This window comes from Pseudophryne corroboree, chromosome 2 (assembly GCF_028390025.1).
Source record: "Pseudophryne corroboree isolate aPseCor3 chromosome 2, aPseCor3.hap2, whole genome shotgun sequence".
Taxonomy (NCBI): Eukaryota; Metazoa; Chordata; class Amphibia; order Anura; family Myobatrachidae; genus Pseudophryne; species Pseudophryne corroboree.
The window spans coordinates 282,995,355-283,015,441 of record NC_086445.1 but is presented as its reverse complement, the minus strand read 5'-3'; the positions used below and the strand labels follow the sequence as shown (position 1 = coordinate 283,015,441).

Genomic DNA, 20,087 nt, shown 5'->3' with positions numbered 1-20,087 from the left:
GTTCAATCTGCAATGTAATTGCAGTGTAAAAATAAAGCAGCAAGTATTTACACTGCACAGAAACCAAATAACCCACCCAAATCTAACTCTCTCTGCACAGATAAGACACGCAGCTGTGTCACAGTTATAGATCCAAATCCCTTCTAAATGTGGACATCAACATTTATGGTATGAGTTTGGCAAACAAACTGAGCCATTTTCTTCCTACTTTGATTCACCTGGATAAAGTGGGTTATATATATGGATGCCGTGGCAAGGATGCCCTCTATCCCTAATAATTTTTGTGTCAGTTGCAGAGGCCCTGGCGGCGAGGATCCAAATCAATCCAACTATTAAAGGGATTAGGATGAGTGATGTGTAACACAAAACTGCATTGTACGCAGATGATCTTCTCCTGACTATAGCTAATCCAGCTCAATCACTTACCCATCTATTTGAGTAGACTGGAGAATATGGTTATACATTTAACACACAGAAAATAGAAGTCTTAGACTTCTATATCTCAGGGGACAGTACGTTACACCAAAGCTTTCCCTTCCAGTGAAATCAATGTTAGATTAAAATCTGGGAAGAACAACTCACAAGGATCTATCACCAAGTATTTCAAGTGACTTAGCCCAAATTAGTAAAAAAAATATAAAAAGGTTTGCAGTGTCTTTATAGGGAAAGGACTTAAGTTTATTGTATTGCATCATCTACAGCAACACATTCTACTTAGAAAAGCCAACAAAAAGACTGAGACAAAAATACATATTCTGAAAGGCGGCAGCTACAAAACCGAAAAAGAACAAATCCCACCCCCTGATGGGTCTTAATGTTCCTCTTGAAAAGCTTGCTACAATTAGAACTCCACATTAAATACAAAGATACACTTTAACTACTTTAATTAATACTTCTAATGCAATATTTGTGTATTAATCCTTCCCATTTTTTTTACACACATGTGCAGATTTTGTGGCGTAACTGGCTCCTTTTAATTACAACTTGTAAAGTGTGGGACCATCAAAACAACCACTAGTACTACAAAAATCTGTTTACAACTGGTTGTAGGAAGGGAACTTCAAATCACCTAGAAGTATTCATTTAATGATCCCAATTGTTGCATGTGCAAGATCAGCCAACCAGAACATATGAGACACAATGAGATCTGCTAAAATGACCAGATAATATAGAGGTGATTATGCAGCTTCCTAATAACAATAATAATAATAATAATAATAATAATAACAACAACAACTATGGCCAAAAATCAGTATGGATCCATTCTCACACAACCTAGCTACTAAAAAAGATAGACATTTTCTAATCTTTTTTTAAGAGCAAGACATTTAAAAAAAAGATATTTTTTGCCATTTTTAAATCAAATATTGAAAATAACAGAATATAAACAGAAATGTAAATACAAGGGCAATATGTACTACAGAATCTGGGACAGACTGGACAAATGAGCATCATTTTCAGGACCACAGACAGCACCTCAATATATGCATGATCAAAGATCAGAGCTATGAGCACAAGATGCTGACAATGGGCCTAAATCAGTAAGGATTGCAAATTCTGCTAATTAGCAGAATTTGCAATCCTTTTGCTAGCATGCTGGGGTCCGTCCATCGCAGGGCAAGGCCGCCCAGCATGCTGTCCGCTGCCTCCCCCACTTGATGAAGTAGAAATTGCAATTGCATTTCTGCTTCATCGTAGAAATAATGCGATTGCCTCTGCCTGTCAATTAGGCAGAGGTGGTCGCGGGGCGATGTGTGGGGGTGGCAGCGCTCCCGCAACGCTCCATCTCAGAGCTGAGATGGAGTGTTGCGGGGGAGGTGTGGCGCGAACGGAGCCGGTGCGGTGCGAATGGGGGCATGGCAGGTGCGTGATCACGGCGTCTGCGTGACATCACATGCCGCCACCATGGGGAACATTGTGGCAGGCCTCCTGCGTGCGCAGCTAAGGAGGCTTCACTATTCTGCATCCCCCCCCTTGCAGAAAGTGCGGAAGCATGCGCAGGATGGGCGCTGCGTATGCGTCCGCAGGGCGAATGTGATAATTCCAGTTGGATCGCGATTTGCGATCCAACCTGAATTGGCCTCAATATGCGCTATTATACATGTACCCCGGGTGTAGGATTTGAGGGGGCGCCAAGGAGTTACAGAGGAGCAGGGGTTTTTTTTACCGGCAGTGCTGTGCTGCTCCAGTGAGACAGCAGACAGCATCAGGGGCAATGTCTACCCGCAGCTGGCTCCATCGCTGTGCAGGTGAGCTCCAGTGCCTGGGATGCCGGCTACTGTCTTAAACTTTCTTCTTTGCCATGCAGTGCTGCGACTAGTGTGTGATGCACCGTACAAGCTATAAAAGCACACTATGCTCTCCGTTAGCAGTATCAACCTCTGCTTTGCCTCCCAGATGGGGCGATTTGGTGTAGCTTATAGGGGGGTGTAGTGTATAGTGTACCATATAAGGTATGTAGTGTAGTAATGTATTGCAGTATATAGGGGAATGTAGTGCACTGATGTGGTGTAGCATATAAGGGGATGTAGTGTAGTTATGTAGTGTAGGATATAGGGTATGTAGTGCAGTGATGTAGTTCAGCGTGTAGGGGATGTAGTATAGTGATGTAGTGCAGTGGATAGGGAAATGTAGTGCAGTGATGAAGTGTTATGATATAGTTCAATGTATGGGGACACAGAGGAGCATGTAGTTGAACACACTGGCGGGGCATGTGACGCATAGGGCATTTGAGGCACATAGGGGAATATTGTCCAATAGTATCCTCTTTTTTCAAAGTTTTTGATAATCTGATTACTTTAGACTGACAGGGTTTGTTTGTTTTTTGTTGTTTTTTTTCTTCCTTTTTGGGGGGAGGGGCAAGGGGGGGGGAAATGGGGTGTGGTTTTTGGGCGCCAAATTACTGCCTTGCCCCGGGTGACAAAATTCCTGGTTTCGGCCCTGGGGTGAGGTACATACAGCCAGATACAGAGAAAAAGTAGCATGGATCAAAATGTTCACCACGAATAAAACTCCAGATCACTGCAGAGATTGACATCAGTAGGCAACAAATATACAATTAGAAATGCAAAAAATGATGTAAGTGCACAATAGCCACTGATTCATAAGCAACAAAGTGTCAGAACCCACAATATGATTTTATTAGTAACTGTCCCTAGGCGAGATAAAGGTTACTATATCAACAGTATTAAGTATTATCCAAATAATACAAACAGCAGCAAACACCTTTGTTTCCATGCCTGTGTTTAACTAAGGGGAATGGGGGAATCAAGTCCCATAGTGTCCAGCACATTATATTTTTTATATATATATATATATATATATATATATATATATATATATATACACACACACACACACACACATACATAATTACACATGTGCAATTAACCCTGGTAATAGGGGAATGGCTAATGGTTTAGTTTACCATGTAAATCTGAGAATTAATACCGAATATCTGGCAAGATAATACATAAGTATGGTATTATAATTCCAGATATTCGTTAGTAATACTAATATTACCTGATAAATGTCATCACCCCTTGTCAAATTAGGCAGAGACCTAAAACAGCGGTGCCCACCGCAAAATTACCTGGCCCCCCACCAGCCCTGTCTGTGCGCCTGAACTGTTCCATCCATCTGTGTACACATGTCCCATGTCAATGACACACCCTCAAAACATTTATGCAAATGTAACAATGCCACGCAGTAACAAACATTTAGCTGAAAGTGGATATTCGTACAACACTGAATCACACATAGCTGCTCATAGATGCATAGCCTCGGCTTGAACGCATGCAGAGTGTGAGAAATTGTAAGATCTATCTGCCAAACGGACTCTGAGTCCAGCCCTGATCTACATTGTGTGCCACAGAAACCAGGAGGTAGGAGACACTCGCCTTCTAGCTATACTGAGATATTCCAGAACTCTCATTTTAATCAGCAGAGTCTGCATGTGCTTTCTATTTGCATAGTGATGCAAATAAGTGGAATTTTTGACAAAAGACACCTGCCGCTAACGGAGTTGTACAGGATCTGTCAGATCATTCACACCAGGAATCTCCCACTACGTGGCATATGTGTTGAGGAAAGATATATGAGGACACATCTGTACTCACGGAATAGAAAAAGGTGTCAAGGTCCTCTTATGTTTGCAACTATATAACTTTCCCATGTTGAGGAACTTGTAGGCTAAACGGGAAAACCCAGCGATGCTTTAAGTCAGGCATGTCCAAACTGCGGCCCTCCAGCTGTTGAGAAACTACACATCCCAGCATGCCCTGACACAGCTTTAGCATTCTCTGACAGCAAAACTGTGTCAGGGCATGCTGGGATATGTAGTTTCACAACAGCTGGAGGGCCGCAGTTTGGACATGCCTGCTTTAAGTCGTGCTTGCGAAGATTGTCTTTGTAGGGTTTTAGGGTCTTCTATTGCTGTAAGGTGTACCGTTAAAGTCTATCCCATTTTTGATTGTCATTTCTATATACATTCATACTGTTTTGTACATGCTATGTACCCAATAGTTTTTTTGTTCCTGTACCCTAAGTTTTTTTTTTTATTATTACATCTTTATTACTCCTGGTAAATATGGACCTTTGGTGAGACTACTTTGTTGCCGATTTACTTTTGCTATGAGCTGTTACTGATTCAGGATTTTTTATTTGCTTATTCACTGATCTTTTTTATACATAATGCTATATGTATGATTATTCTCTATCTGTACCACTTTTCTTCATCAGTGATCACAAAAATGCGCTATGGCGTGTATTTTACCGCAGTTTGAGGACCAGGGAATCACTTTTCTAAAATGAGTGGGTCCCCAAGGACGCGCTCTGCTGTGGCCAATTACAGGCTGTCATTTAATTGATTGATGGATCCTTGCTGTAAAAAGAGGAGGTGGAGCCTTGGCTCCTCTCCTGGTAATGTGCAGCGGCTTCACAGGGTCCCGGCATGATGGAGCAGCATAGTGTGTGGGACTGCCAGGAAGGCTGCAGAAGACAGTCTGTCTTTAATGTGGTTGCAGGGTGACAGGTGTGTGCATGTGCTACTGGGGTCAGCGGTAGTAAATGTGCTGTGGAGGCGGCGGGGGAAAGGGTAGTGGGTCTCTGTGTATGAAGGAGGTGAGCGGGAATAGGTGCTGCGGGGGGGGGGGAGGCGAGTGGGTGTATGTGCTGCAGGGTGGAGGCGAGTGGGTGTATCTGTTGCGGGGGTGAGGGGGGGGACGGAGGCGAGCGGGTGTATGTGCTGCGGTGGGGAGAAGGAGGCGAGCGGGTGTATGTGCTGTGGTGGGGAGAAGAAGACGAGCGGGTGTATGTGCTGCGGGGGGAGAAGGAGGCGAGCGGGTGTACGTGCTGCAGGGGGGAAAAGGAGGTGAGCTGGTGACCATGGGGGTCATTCCGAGTTGTTCGCTCGTTAGCTGCTTTTAGCAGCATTGCACACGCTAAGCCGACCGCCTACTGGGAGTGAATCTTAGCTTTGCAGAATTGCAAACGAAAGATTCGCATAATTGCGAATAGAAATTTCTTTGCAGTTTCTGAGTAGCTCGGGACTTACTCTGCCACTGCGATCAGTTCAGTCAGTTTCGTTCCTGGTTTGACGTCACAAACAGTCCCAGCGTTCGCCCAGACACTTCCCCGTTTCTCCAGCCACTCCTGCGTTTTTCCCAGAAACGGCAGCCTTTTTCCGCACACACCCATAAAACGGCCAGTTTCCGCCCAGAAACACCCACTTCCTGTCAATCACATTCCGATCACCAGAACGATAAAAAATCCTCGTTATGCCGTGAGTAAAATACCTAACTTTTGTGTAAAATAATAAGAATTTACTCACCGGTAATTCTATTTCTCGTAGTCCGTAGTGGATGCTGGGTACTCCGTAAGGACCATGGGGAATAGACGGGCTCCGCAGGAGACTGGGCACTCTAAAAGAAAGATTAGGTACTATCTGGTGTGCACTGGCTCCTCCCTCTATGCCCCTCCTCCAGACCTCAGTTAGGGAAACTGTGCCCGGAAGAGCTGACACTACAAGGAAAGGATTTGGAATCCAGGGTAAGACTCATACCAGCCACACCAATCACACCGTACAACTCGTGATAACTATACCAAGTTAACAGTATGAATAACAACTGAGCCTCACTGAACAGATGGCTTATAACAATAACCCTTTAGTTAAGCAATAACTATATACAAGTATTGCAGAAAATCCGCACTTGGGACGGGCTCCCAGCATCCACTACGGACTACGAGAAATAGAATTACCGGTGAGTAAATTCTTATTTTCTCTGACGTCCTAGTGGATGCTGGGTACTCCGTAAGGACCATGGGGATTATACCAAAGCTCCCAAACGGGCGGGTGAGTGCGGATGACTCTGCAGCACCGCATGAGCAAACTCAAGGTCCTCCTCAGCCAGGGTATCAAACTTGTAGAATTTTGCAAACGTGTTTGACCCTGACCAGGTAGCAGCTCGGCAAAATTGTAATGCCGAGACCCCTTGGGCAGTCGCCCAAGAAGAGTCCCCTTCCTCGTGGAATGGGCTTTTACTGATTTAGGATGCGGCAGTCCAGCCGCAGAATGTGCAAGTTGAATCGTGCTACAGATCCAGCGAGCAATAGTCTGCTTAGAAGCAGGAGCACCCAGCTTGTTGGGTGCATGCAGGATAAACAGCGAGTCAGTATTTCTGACTCTAGCCGTCCTGGAAACATAGATTTTCAGGGCCCGGACTACATCCAGCAACTTGGAGGCCTCCAAGTCCCGAGTAGCCGCAGGCACCACAATAGGTTGGTTCAAATGAAACGCTGATACCACCTTAGGGAGAAATTGGGGACGAATCCTCAATTCTGCCCTGTCCCTGTGGAAGATCAGATAAGGGCTTTCACATGACAAAGCCGCCAATTCTGACACACGCCTAGCCGAAGCCAAGGCCAAATATATATGACCACTTTCCACGTGAGATACTTCAACTTCACGTTCTGAAGTGGCTCAAAACAATGTGATTTTAGGAAATCCAACACTACGTTGAGATCCCAAGGTGCCACTAGAGGCACAAAAGGGGGCTGAATATGCAGCACTCCATTAACAACGTCTGAACTTCAGGCAGCGTCTTTCCTAGCCTTTAACAGCGTAGGAATCACTTCATCTGGAACGCCCTTTTCCGTTAGGATCCGGCGTTCAACCGCCAAGCCTTCAAACGCAGCCGCGGTAAGTCTTGGAACAGACAGGGCCCCTGCAGTAACAGGTCCTGTCTGAGAGACAGAGGCCATGGGTCCGCCGAGATCATTTTTTGTAGTTCTGGGTACCAAGTTCTTCTTGGCCAATCCGGAACTACGAGTATAGTTCTTACTCCTCACTTACTTACTATCCTCAGTACCTTGGGTATGAGAGGAAGAGGAGGGAACACATAAACCGACTGGTACACCCACGGTGTCACTAGTGCGTCCACAGCTATCGCCTGAGGGTCTTTTGACCTGGCGCAATACTTTTTTAGCTTTTTGTTGAGGCGGGACGCCATCATGTCCACCTGTGGCCGTTCCCAACGGTTCACAATCTGCGTGAAGACTTCTGGATGAAGTCCCCACTCTCCCGGGTGGAGGTCGTGCCTGCTGAGGAAGTCTGCTTCCTAGTTTTCCACACCCGGAATGAACACTGCTGACAGTGTTAGCACGTGATACTCCGACCATCGGAGAATCCTTGTGGCTTCTGCCAACGCCATCCTGCTTCTTGTGCCGCCTTGTCGGTTTACAGGGGCGACAGCCGTGATTTTGTCTGACTGAATCAGCACTGGCTGGTTTTGAAGATGGGGTTCTGCTTGCCTTAGGGCATTGTAAATGGCCCTTAGGTCCAGAATATTTATGTGTAGGGAAGCTTCCTGACTCGACCATTGTCCTTGGAAGTTTCTTCCCTAAGTGACTGCTCCCCAACCTCGGAGGCTTGCATCCGTGGTCACCAGGACCCAGTCCTGAATGCCGAATCTGCGGCCCTCGAGAAGATGAGCACTCTGCAGCCACCACAGCAGAGACACCCTGGCCCTCGGGGACAGGGTGATCAGCCGATGCATCTGAAGATGCGATCCTCACTTGTCTAACAGGTCCCACTGAAAGTTCCTTGCATGGAACCTGCTGAAGGGAATTGCTTCGTAAGAAGCTACCATCTTTTCCAGGACTCGCGTGCAATGATGCACCGACACCTGTTTTGGTTTCAGGAGGTCTCTGACCAGAGATGACAACTCCTTGGCCTTCTCCTCTGGGAGAAACACCTTCTTCTGTTCTGTGTCCAGAAACATGCCCAATATCAGCAGACGCGTCGTAGGAACCAGCTGCGACTTTGGGATATTCAGAATCCAGCCGTGCTGTTGTAGCACTTCCTGAGATAGTGCTACTCCGATCAACGACTGCTCCTTGGACCTCGCCTTTATAAGGAGATCGTCCAAGTACGGGATAATTATAACTCCCTTCTTTCGAAGGAGTATCATCATTTTGGCCATTACCTTGGAACACACCCTCGGTGCCGTGGACAGACCAAACGGCAACGTCTGGAATTGGTAATGGCAGTTCTGTACCACAACCTTGAGGTACTCCTGGTGAGGTGGGTAAATGGGGACATGTAGGTAAGCATCCATGATGTCCAGTGACACCATAATATCCCCCTCTTCCAGGCTTGCAATAACCGCCCTGAGCGATTCTATTTTGAACTTGAACTTCCTTATATAAGTGTTCAAGGATTTCAAATTTAGAATGGGTCTCACCGAACCGTCTGGTTTCGGCATCACAAACATTGTGGAATAGTAACCTCGTCCCTGTTGAAGGAGAGGAACTTTGATTATCACCTGCTGGAGGTACAGCTTGTGAATTGCCGCCAGTACTACCTCCCTTTCCTTGGGAGTAGCAGGCAAGGCTGATTTGAGGTAACGGCGAGGGGGAGACGTCTCGAACTCCAGCTTGTATCCCTGAGATACCTGTAGAACCCAGAGATCCACCTGTGAGCGAACCCACTGGTCGCTGAAGTTCCGGAGACGGGCCCCCACCGCACCTGGATCCACCTGTGGAGCCCCAGCGTCATGAGGTGGACTTAGTGGAAGCAGGGGAGGATATTTGTTCATGGGAACTGGCTGTCTGGTGCAGCTTTTTCCCTCTACCCCTGCCACTGGGCAGAAAGGACGCGCATCTGACCCGCTTGCCTTTCTGAGGCCGAAAGGACTGTACTTGATAATACGGTGCTTTCTTAGGCTGTGAGGGGACCGGAGGTAAAAAAGTCGACTTCCCAGCTGTTGCTGTGGACACGAGGTCCGAGAGACCGTCCCCAAACAATTCCTCACCCTTATAAGGCAAAACTTCCATGTGCCTTTTAGAATCAGCATCACCTGTCCACTGCCGAGTCCATAATACTCTCCTGGCAGAAATGGACATTGCATTAATTCTAGATGCCAGCCGGCAAATGTCCCTCTGTGCATCTCTCATATATAAGACTACGTCTTTAATATGCTCTATAGTTATCAAAATAGTATCCCTGTCAAGGGAATCAATGTTATCTGACAGGGAATCAGACCATGCTGCTGCAGCACTACACATCCATGCTGAAGCAATAGCAGGTCTCAGTATAGTACCTGAGTGTGTATACACAGACTTCAGGATAGCCACATGCTTTCTATCTGCAGGCTCCTTTAAGGCGGCCGTATCCTGAGACGGCAGTGCCACCTTTTTTGATAAGCGTGTGAGCGCTTTGTCCACCTTAGGGGATGTCTCCCAGCGTAACCTATCCGTTGGCGGGAAAGGGTACGCCATTAGTAACCGCTTAGAAAATAAGAATTTACTCACCGGTAATTCTATTTCTCATAGTCCGTAGTGGATGCTGGGAACTCCGTAAGGACCATGGGGATTAGCGGCTCCGCAGGAGACTGGGCACAACTATAAAGAAAGCTTTTAGACTACTGGTGTGCACTGGCTCCTCCCACTAAGACCCTCCTCCAGACCTCAGTTAGGATACTGTGCCCGGAAGAGCTGACACAATTAGGAAGGATTTTGAATCCCGGGTAAGACTCATACCAGCCACACCAATCTCACCGTATAACTCGTGATACAATACCCAGTTAACAGTATGATAACAACTGAGCCTCTCAACAGATAGCTCAACAATAACCCTTTAGTTAAGCAATAACTATATACAAGTATTGCAGACAATCCGCACTTGGGATGGGCGCCCAGCATCCACTACGGACTATGAGAAATAGAATTACCGGTGAGTAAATTCTTATTTTCTCTAACGTCCTAAGTGGATGCTGGGGACTCCGTAAGGACCATGGGGATTATACCAAAGCTCCCAAACGGGCGGGAGAGTGCGGATGACTCTGCAGCACCGAATGAGAGAACTCAAGGTCCTCCTCAGCCAGGGTATCAAATTTGTAGAATTTTGCAAACGTGTTTGCCCCTGACCAAGTAGCAGCTCGGCAAAGTTGAAGAGCCGAGACCCCTCGGGCAGCCGCCCAAGAAGAGCCCACTTTCCTCGTGGAATGGGCTTTCACTGATTTAGGATGCGGCAGTCCAGCCGCAGAATGTGCAAGCTGAATCGTACTACAGATCCAGCGAGAAATAGTCTGCTTAGAAGCAGGTGCACCCAACTTGTTGGGCGCATACAGGATAAAGAGCGAGTCAGTCTTCCTGACTCCAGCTGTCCTGGAAACATAAATTTTTAGGGCCCTGACTACATCCAACAACTTGGAAGCCTCCAAGTCATTTGTAGCCGCAGGCACCACGATAGGTTGGTTCAGATGAAAAGCTGATACCACTTTGGGTAGAAACTGGGGACGAGTCCTCAATTCTGCCCTATCCATATGGAAAATCAGATAAGGGCTTTTACATGACAAAGCCGCCAATTCTGAAACACGCCTGGCCGAAGCCAAGGCCAACAACATGACCACTTTCCACGTGAGATATTTCAAATCCACGGTTTTCAGTGGCTCAAACCAATGTGACTTTAGGAAATCCAACACCACGTTGGAATCCCAAGGTGCCACTGGAGGCACAAAAGGGGGCTGAATATGCAGCACTCCCTTAACAAAAGTCTGAACTTCAGGTAGTGAAGCCAATTCTCTCTGGAAGAAAATCGATAGAGCTGAAATCTGGACCTTAATGGAACCCAATTTAAGGCCCATAGTCACCCCTGACTGTAGGAAGTGCAGGAACCGGCCCAGCTGAAATTCTTCCGTTGGGGCCTTCCTGGCCTCACACCACGCAACATATTTTCGCCATATGCGGTGATAATGGTTCGCGGTTACTTCTTTCCTAGCTTTTATCAGCGTAGGAATGACTTCCTCCGGAATGCCCTTTTCCTTCAGGATCCGGTGTTTAACCGCCATGCCGTCAAACGCAGCCGCGGTAAGTCTTGGAACAGACAGGGCCCCTGCTGCAGCAGGTCCTGTCTGAGCGGTAGAGGCCATGGGTCCTCTGACATCATTTCTTGAAGTTCCGGATACCACGCTCTTCTTGGCCAATCCGGAACAATGAGTATAGTTCTTACTCCTCTTCTCCTTATTATCCTCAGTACCTTTGGTATGAGAGGAAGAGGAGGGAACACATAAACCGATCGGTACACCCACGGTGTTACCAGAGCGTCCACAGCTATCGCCTGCGGGTCTCTTGACCTGGCGCAATATTTTTCTAGCTTTTTGTTTAGGCGGGACGCCATCATGTCCACCTGTGGTTTTTCCCACTGGCTTACAATCATTTGAAAGACTTCTGGATGAAGTCCCCACTCTCCCGGGTGGAGGTCGTGCTTCCCAGTTGTCCACTCCCGGAATGAACACTGCTGACAGTGCTAACACGTGATTTTCCGCCCATCGGAGAATCCTTGTGGCTTCTGCCATCGCCGTCCTGCTTCTCGTGCCGCCCTGTCGATTTACATGGGCGACCACCGTGATGTTGTCTGACTGGATCAGTACCGGCTGGTTTTGAAGCAGGTGTTTTGCCTGACTTAGAGCATTGTAAATGGCCCTTAGTTCCAGAATATTTATGTGCAGGGAAGTCTCCTGCCTTGACCATAGTCCTTGGAAGTTTCTTCCCTGTGTGACTGCTCCCCAGCCTCGAAGGCTGGCATCCGTGGTCACCAGGACCCAGTCCTGTATGCCGAATCTGCGGCCCTTTTGAAGATGAGCACTCTGCAGCCACCACAGCAGAGACACCCTTGTCCTTGGAGACAGGGTTATCAGACGATGCATCTGAAGATGCGATCCGGACCACTTGTCCAACAGGTCCCACTGAAAGGTTCTTGCATGAAACAGGCCGAATGGAATCGCTTCGTAGGAAGCTACCATTTTTCCCAGGATCCGCGTGCAGTGATGCACCGACACCTGTTTTGGTTTTAGGAGGCCTCTGACTAGAGATGACAGCTCCTTGGCCTTCTCCTCCGGGAGAAACACTTTTCTCTGTTCTGTGTCCAGAACCATCCCTAGGAACAGCAGGCGTGTCGTAGGGACCAGCTGTGACTTTGGAATGTTTAGAATCCAGCCGTGCTGTTGTAGCACTTCCCGAGATAGTGCTACCCCTACCAACAACTGCTCTCTGGACCTCGCCTTTATCAGGAGATCGTCCAAGTACGGGATAATTAAAACTCCCTTCCTTCGAAGGAGTATCATCATTTCCGCCATTACCTTGGTAAAGACCCTCGGAGCCGTGGAGAGACCAAACGGCAACGTCTGGAATTGGTAATGACAATCGTGTACCACAAACCTGAGGTACTCCTGGTGAGGATGGTAAATGGGGACATGTAGGTAAGCATCCTTGATGCCCAGCGATACCATGTAATCTCCCTCGTCCAGGCTTGCAATAACCGCCCTGAGCGATTCCATCTTGAACTTGCATTTTTTTATATATGTGTTCAAGGATTCCAAATTTAAAATGGGTCTCACCGAACCGTCCGGTTTCGGTACCACAAACATTGTGGAATAGTAACCCCTTCCTTGTTGAAGTAGGGGCACCTTTACTATCACTTGTTGTGAATACAGCTTTTGAATTGCCTGTAACACTGCCTCCCTGCCTGAGGGAGTGGTTGGCAAGGCAGATTTGAGGAAACGGCGGGGGGGAGACATCTCGAATTCCAGTTTGTACCCCTGAGATACTATTTGAAGGATCCAGGGATCCACCCGTGAGCGAGCCCACTAATTGCTGAAATTTTTGAGACGGGCCCCCACCGTACCTGGCTCCGCCTGTGAAGCCCCAGCGACATGCTGTGGACTTAGAGGAAGTGGGGGAGGACTTTTGCTCCTGGGAACTGGCTGTATGCTGCAGCTTTTTCCCTCTACCTCTGCCTCTGGGCAGAAAGGACGTGCCTTTAACCCGCTTGCCCCTATTGGGCCGAAAGGACTGTACCTGATAATACGGTGCTTTCTTTGGTTGTGAGGGAACATGGGGTAAAAATGTAGACTTCCCAGCTGTTGCTGTGGAAACGAGGTCCGAGAGACCATCCCCGAACAATTCCTCACCCTTATAAGGCAGAACTTCCATGTGTCGTTTGGAATCTGCATCACCTGTCCACTGCCGAGTCCATAACCCTCTCCTGGCAGAAATGGACATTGCACTAATTTTGGATGCCAGCCGGCAAATATCCCTCTGTGCATCCCTCATGTATAAAAGTGCGTCTTTTATATGCTCTACGTTTAGCAAAATAGTGTCCCTGTCTAGGGTATCTATGTTTTCTGACAGGGAATCTGACCACGCAGCAGCAGCGCTGCACATCCAGGCTGAAGCTATAGCCGGTCTCAGTATCACACCTGTGTGTGTATATATAGATTTCAGGATAGCCTCCTGCTTTCTATCAGCAGATTCCTTCAGGGCGGCCGTATCCGGAGACGGTAGTGCCACCTTCTTTGACAAGCGTGTGAGCGCTTTATCCACCCTAGGGGATGTTTCCCAGCGTGACCTATCCTCTGGCGGGAAAGGGTACGCCATTAGTAACCTCTTAGAAATTACCATCTTTTTATCAGGGGAAGCCCACGCTTCTTCACACACTTCATTTAACTCTTCAGATGGAGGAAAAGCTACTGGTAGTTTTTTTTTTCCAAACATTATACCCTTTTTTGTGGTACCGGGGGTAACATCAGAAATGTGCAACACATTTTTCATTGCCTCAATCATGTAACGTGTGGCCCTACTGGAAGTTACATTAGTCTCTTCGTCGTCGACACTGGAGTCAGTATCCGTGTCGACATCTGTGTCAACCATCTGAGGTAGCGGGCGTTTTAGAGCCCCTGATGGTTTTTGAGACGCCTGGGCAGGCACAGGCTGAGAAGCCGGCTGTCCCACATTAGGTATGTCGTCAAACCTTTTATGTAAGGAGTCGACACTATCACGTAATTCCTTCCACAGCACCATCCACTCAGGTGTCGACCCCGCAGGGGGTGACATCACATTTACAGGCATCTGCTCCGCCTCCACATAAGCCTCCTCATCAAACATGTCGACACAGCCATACCGACACACCGCAAACACACAGGGAATGCTCTGACAGAGGACAGGACCCCACAAAGCCCTTTGGGGAGACAGAGAGAGAGTATGCCAGCACACACCAGAGCGCTTTATAACACAGGGATCCCACTATCAATGAGTGTTTTCCCTATAGCTGCTTTTTTATATATATTACATATATATATATAACTATACTGCGCCTAAATTTAGTGCCCCCCCTCTCTTTTTTACCCTTCTGTAGTATTCTCAGACTGCAGGGGAGAGCCAGGGAGCTTCCTTCCAGCGGAACTGTGAGGGAAAAATGGCGCCAGTGTGCTGAGGGAGAAGCCCCGCCCCCTTTTCGGCGGACTTTCTCCCGCTTTTTCTGTGATACTGGCAGGGGTAATTTTACATCTATATAGCCTCTGGGACTATATATGATGTATATTTTGCCAGCCAAGGTGTTATTTATTGCCCTCAGGGCGCCCCCCCCCAGCGCCCTGCACCCATCAGTGACCGAAGTGTGAGGTGTACATGAGGAGCAATGGCGCACAGCTGCAGTGCTGTGCGCTACCTTGGTGAAGACCGAAGTCTTCTGCCGCCGATTTTCCGGTTCTTCGTGCTTCTGGCTCTGTAAGGGGGACGGCGGCGCGGCTCCGGGAACGAACACCAAGGTCGGGTCCTGTGGTCGATCCCTCTGGAGCTAATGGTGTCCAGTAGCCTAAGAAGCCCAAACTACCACCTGTTAGGTAGGTTCGCTTCTTCTCCCCTTAGTTCCTCGCTGCAGTGAGTCTGTTGCCAGCAGATCTCACTGAAAATAAAAAACCTAAATATACTTTCTTTCTAGGTGCTCAGGAGAGCCCCTAGTGTGCATCCAGCTCAGCCGGGCACAAGAATCTAACTGAGGTCTGGAGGAGGGTCTTAGTGGGAGGAGCCAGTGCACACCAGTAGTCTAAAAGCTTTCTTTATAGTTGTGCCCAGTCTCCTGCGGAGCCGCTAATCCCCATGGTCCTTACGGAGTCCCCAGCATCCACTTAGGACGTTAGAGAAATTACTAGTTTCTTATCTGGGGAACCCCACGCTTCTTCACACAATTCGTTTAACTCATCAGATGGGGGAAAAGTCACTGGCTGCTTTTTCTCCCCAAACATAATACCCTTTTTTGTGGTAACCGTGTTAATGTCAGAAATGTGCAACACATTTTTCATTGCCGTAATCATGCATCGGATGGCTCTAGTGGATTGTATATTTGTCTCATCCTCGTCGACACTGGAGTCAGACTCCGTGTCGACATCTGTGTCAGCCATCTGAGGTAGCGGGCGTTTTTGAGCCCCTGACGGCCTCTGAGATGCCTGGGCAGGCGCGGGCTGAGATGCCGGCTGTCCCAAAGCTGCGTCATCGAACCTTTTATGTAAGGAGTTGACACTGTCGGTTAATACCTTCCACATATCCATCCACTCAAGTGTCGGCCCCGCAGGGGGCGACATCACACTTATCGGCACCTGCTCCGCCTCCACGTAAGCGTCCTCATCAAACATGTCGACACAGCCGTACCGACACACCGCACACACACACATAGAGCATTTCTGACTGAGGACAGGACCCCACAAAGTCCTTTGGGGAGACAGAGAGAGAGTATGCCAGCACACACCACAGCGCTATATAATCAGGGATGTACACTAACACAAAGTGATTTTTCCCTATAGCTGCTTTACATATACAATTTGCGCCTAAATTTAGTGCCCCCCCTCTCTTTTTTACCCTTTGAGCCTGGAAACTGCAGGGGAGAGCCTGGGGAGCTGTCTTCCAGCGGAGCTGTGAAGAGGAAATGGCGCTAGTGTGCTGAGGGAGATAGCCCCGCCCCCTTCTCGGCGGACTTCTCCCGCTCTTATATTTATATTATGGCGGGGGATTTTGCACATATATAGTTTATTGGACTATATTATGTGCTTTTTGCCATAGAAGGTACTCTAATTGCAGCCCAGGGCGCCCCCCCCCAGCGCCCTGCACCCATCAGTGACCGGAGTGTGTGGTATGCATAGGGAGCAATGGCGCACAGCTGCAGTGCTGTGCGCTACCTTAATGAAGACCGAAGTCTTCAGCCGCTGATTTTCAGGATGTTCTTCTTGCTTCTGGCTCTGCAAGGGGGACGGCGGCACCACCTACTCACTTATAATAGATTGAAATTTACTCTCCAAAATATGAAAGTCTTGTTTTGTTGGAAGTGGCTTAATATGGGAGAGGATTTTGCTCATCTCCAGCTGTATGGTAGGTGATATATGGGTATTCGGGCCTTCCACTGAGAACATGGTATCGGGAGAGGAGGATGGAGCAGGAGAGGGAGGGGAAACAGTATCAGCCTCCTATCTGGAACCAGATTTCTTCAAAAATGGAGGCATGTCTGGATGAGGACCACTGTCTCTCCCATCAAGTCTGATTTGGATTTGGTGTTCCTGTCCTTCCCCACAGATGACATGGCAGGTATAATGAAGTATAGACAAGAAGTAGCCAATAGGAGGCCTCCAGAAGACTAGGCAGTTTAGCAAGAAAGATGACTTGTCAAGTGAAGCTGTCCCCACAAGGAATATAGAGAACCATCTGGTGGGCTTTCAAAGCATAGCTTATTAGTAATAAAGTCAATGATCCAGGAGAGCGAATATATATATATATATATATATATATATATATATATATATAAAACAATAGTGGACAAGGGAAACAGACAACGGCTCCAAACCTTCAATGTACAGTATCCTCAACACGTTTTTCCGCACAAGGCCTCTTGACAAAGCCACCCTTGTGCGGAAAAACGTGTTGAGGATACGGTGCATTGAAGGTTTGGAGCCGTTGTCTGTTTCCCTTGTCTACTTGCAAGCCTTCTTTTGAGGATTGATAAACGTTTGATGTAAAACTCTGACCGCCCACTGAGCACCGGTAAGCAGGACTGTGTGCACAGGTGATCTCTTGATTTGGAATGCTGCACGGCGCTGGCCATTTGAATACTTCATCATCACACCCGCAACACAGAGACGTCCATCCGATCCCGGACATCCATTAATTGTCGGTGAGCGGGACTGTGTGCGTTGGTAACCCCATGATCGGAACGCTGCATGGCGCTGATTGCTGGAAAGTTACAACTTTAATATATACTCCCCATACCTGCACTACAGAGATGACCATCTGAACCTGTTACTTGACTCTATTTTATTTCTAAGGGTCCCCAACAAGAACCACAGGAGAAGAACCATACAAAGTTATTCCTACATGCAAGTTTCACAAGTCCTGAGGGTACTTATATATATTACTACAGGCGGTGGGAACTTTCTCACAGTCATTCTATTATGACACTGGGTGCACTGTTTATTTAAAGGCACTATTACCAATCACATCATAAAATTCACTTATGCACACCTTTATATACGCTAGCAATATTACACTATTTTGTGGTATTATTCTAATTTTCATACGGACCGTCCACGAAGTTAGTGGGAAAGCTACAGGACCGACATCAGGAGAACTACGATTTATATCACATGCTTGATATCCACATGGGATGCGGTACGCATATAAGTATTTAATTTGCACTTGGAGTTTGCATAACACAGAAGGCGCTGGGTTCTACCATTCTGTACATATATATATATATATATATATATTGTGGTGAGAGGCTTGGTGTCTCACCACAATTGCTCACATTTCTGTGGGATCAGTGAAAAGTAAATGTTACAATTAGTGACCCAATCAATGGGGACAACAAATACTGCAGGGCATCTAAAGAAAATGTCAGCTTCAGATGACCCAGTGGCGTATTTGTTAATATTTGAGAGGGTGGCACAGCGCTTAAAATGGCCAGTGGATACTTGGGCTGATAAGTTTGCCCCCTATCTTACCAGTGAGGCTCAGAAACCATATGCTGAGCTATCCTCTGCTGATGTAGAGAAACATGACTTACTTAAAAGTACCATTCTAACCCGGTCTGGTCTCACTGCTTCTGGTAAAGCGTAGCGCTTCCACAAATAGACCCTATTACCAAGGGTCGCAATTCGGAAGCAGATGGCAGAACGCGCCAGACAGGGGTGGAGTTGGCTCCAGCCAGAAGACCACACTCTGCTCAGATTGTAGACGGTGGTTACTGACCACAGAACTACTCATTTAATGTCAATTTTGCCTAAGAAGAATATAGCTGTAGGAAATGAGCCTTCAGGTAAGTCTTTAGATATTATCCACCCTCCTCGCTGCTGTGCCTACATCTCTGAGGCGCTATATCAGCTGTAGCTGAGACAACCTGAGTAAATGGTGGAATTACCCCCAGGGGTGGAATCACTAAATAGTGGTTAGGATCAATATACAGTCCTTCTAATTGACCCTCAATATCATAAGATCACATATTTAAAAGAAATAAAGTAAAAAGATTTGTATATTTATATAACAATAAGGGGGGAATTCAATTGTGTGCAAAAGGGGCGATTTGCTGTTGCTGCAGCGTTTAAATGCCGGCAACGACAGCCCAATTCACCCGGCCTGCCAAATGCCTGATTCGCCTGAAGGTGCCAGCACTTTTGAGCAAGATCCCCGCCGCTGTAAAGTGTGGCAGGGCAAATCCGCCCGACATATAACCAAATTCCCCTCTAAACCTCACAGAATAAGGAATAGCCGTGCAAACCCCATACTGCACTTTGTATTTGTATGTTTATGAAAACTGATACACATGTGTGATTAATATATACACAAAATCAAGACATAGAATAGTTCTATTTTGAACAGATGTTCAGACATGCATTAAAGCTTCAAACTTAGGTACACAGAAGAAATAATGTCTTACAATAGTTCTGGGGTACCAATTCCGGGTTCCTTGGAATTTTCAATGTATAAGATATGTCTCCAATATTAACAATGTCACCTGTAAAAGAAACGAAAAAGACAGTAGAATTAAAAAAAAACACACACAGGAATTCTGCAGAAATATTATAATCATATTTACTTATTTCAATATGCAGTTTATGTAACCTAATTGATAAACATTTTATGCCTCACAGGGATTTATGTAATAGGTTCCGACATGAAGGGTCCGGACGGATTTTGTCGAGTCTACTGATAAGTTTAAAGCGCCAATTAGTTCAGATGCTTTTGTTTTATAACAGGTTACTACTTTAAGTTTAGCTTTGAACAGAATAATTTATGGCAGTTCCTTCATCTCTGAAACTATTACATAACCCACAAAGTCTATATTTTTAAGAAGCTACTTTAGATATGGGCCAAGGTAGAGAGATATTATTATTATTATTATTATTATTATTATTATTATTATTATTATTATTATTGACTAAGTTGCTCCTCATTATTTAATCCACAAACCAGATATGTCATGCATAGAAGTATGAGACTAAGGGGTATATGCAATTAGCGGTGAATCGCGGCAATTTTTCGGCCGTTTTTTAATTCGACACAATTCGACCGTCTAATTTCGGCAAGTGGGTGCCGAAATTGACCATATTCAATAAAAAACGGATTCGACAGTCCCGCTGACGAAAAACGGCCGATTTGACGGATTTTGTTCCGATTTTTAAAAAACGGGAAAAAACCCGGAAAAAAATTGCGTGGGGTCCCCCCTCCAAAGCATAACCAGCCTCGGGCTCTTCGAGCCGGTCCTGGTTCTA

The 20,087-nt window shown here is 46.8% G+C and overlaps 1 protein-coding gene across 2 annotated transcripts in view; it reads right to left on the bottom strand.

Annotated features, from left to right (window-relative positions):
• VWA8 (von Willebrand factor A domain containing 8) overlaps nt 1-20,087 on the bottom strand; it is an 875,413-nt gene that overhangs the window by 757,263 nt on the left and 98,063 nt on the right. For both annotated transcript variants that reach the window (XM_063952874.1, XM_063952875.1), the window contains exon 3: nt 19,253-19,330. In XM_063952874.1, the coding sequence (XP_063808944.1) occupies nt 19,253-19,330 (78 nt within the window). The remainder of the gene's footprint in view (nt 1-19,252; nt 19,331-20,087) is intronic.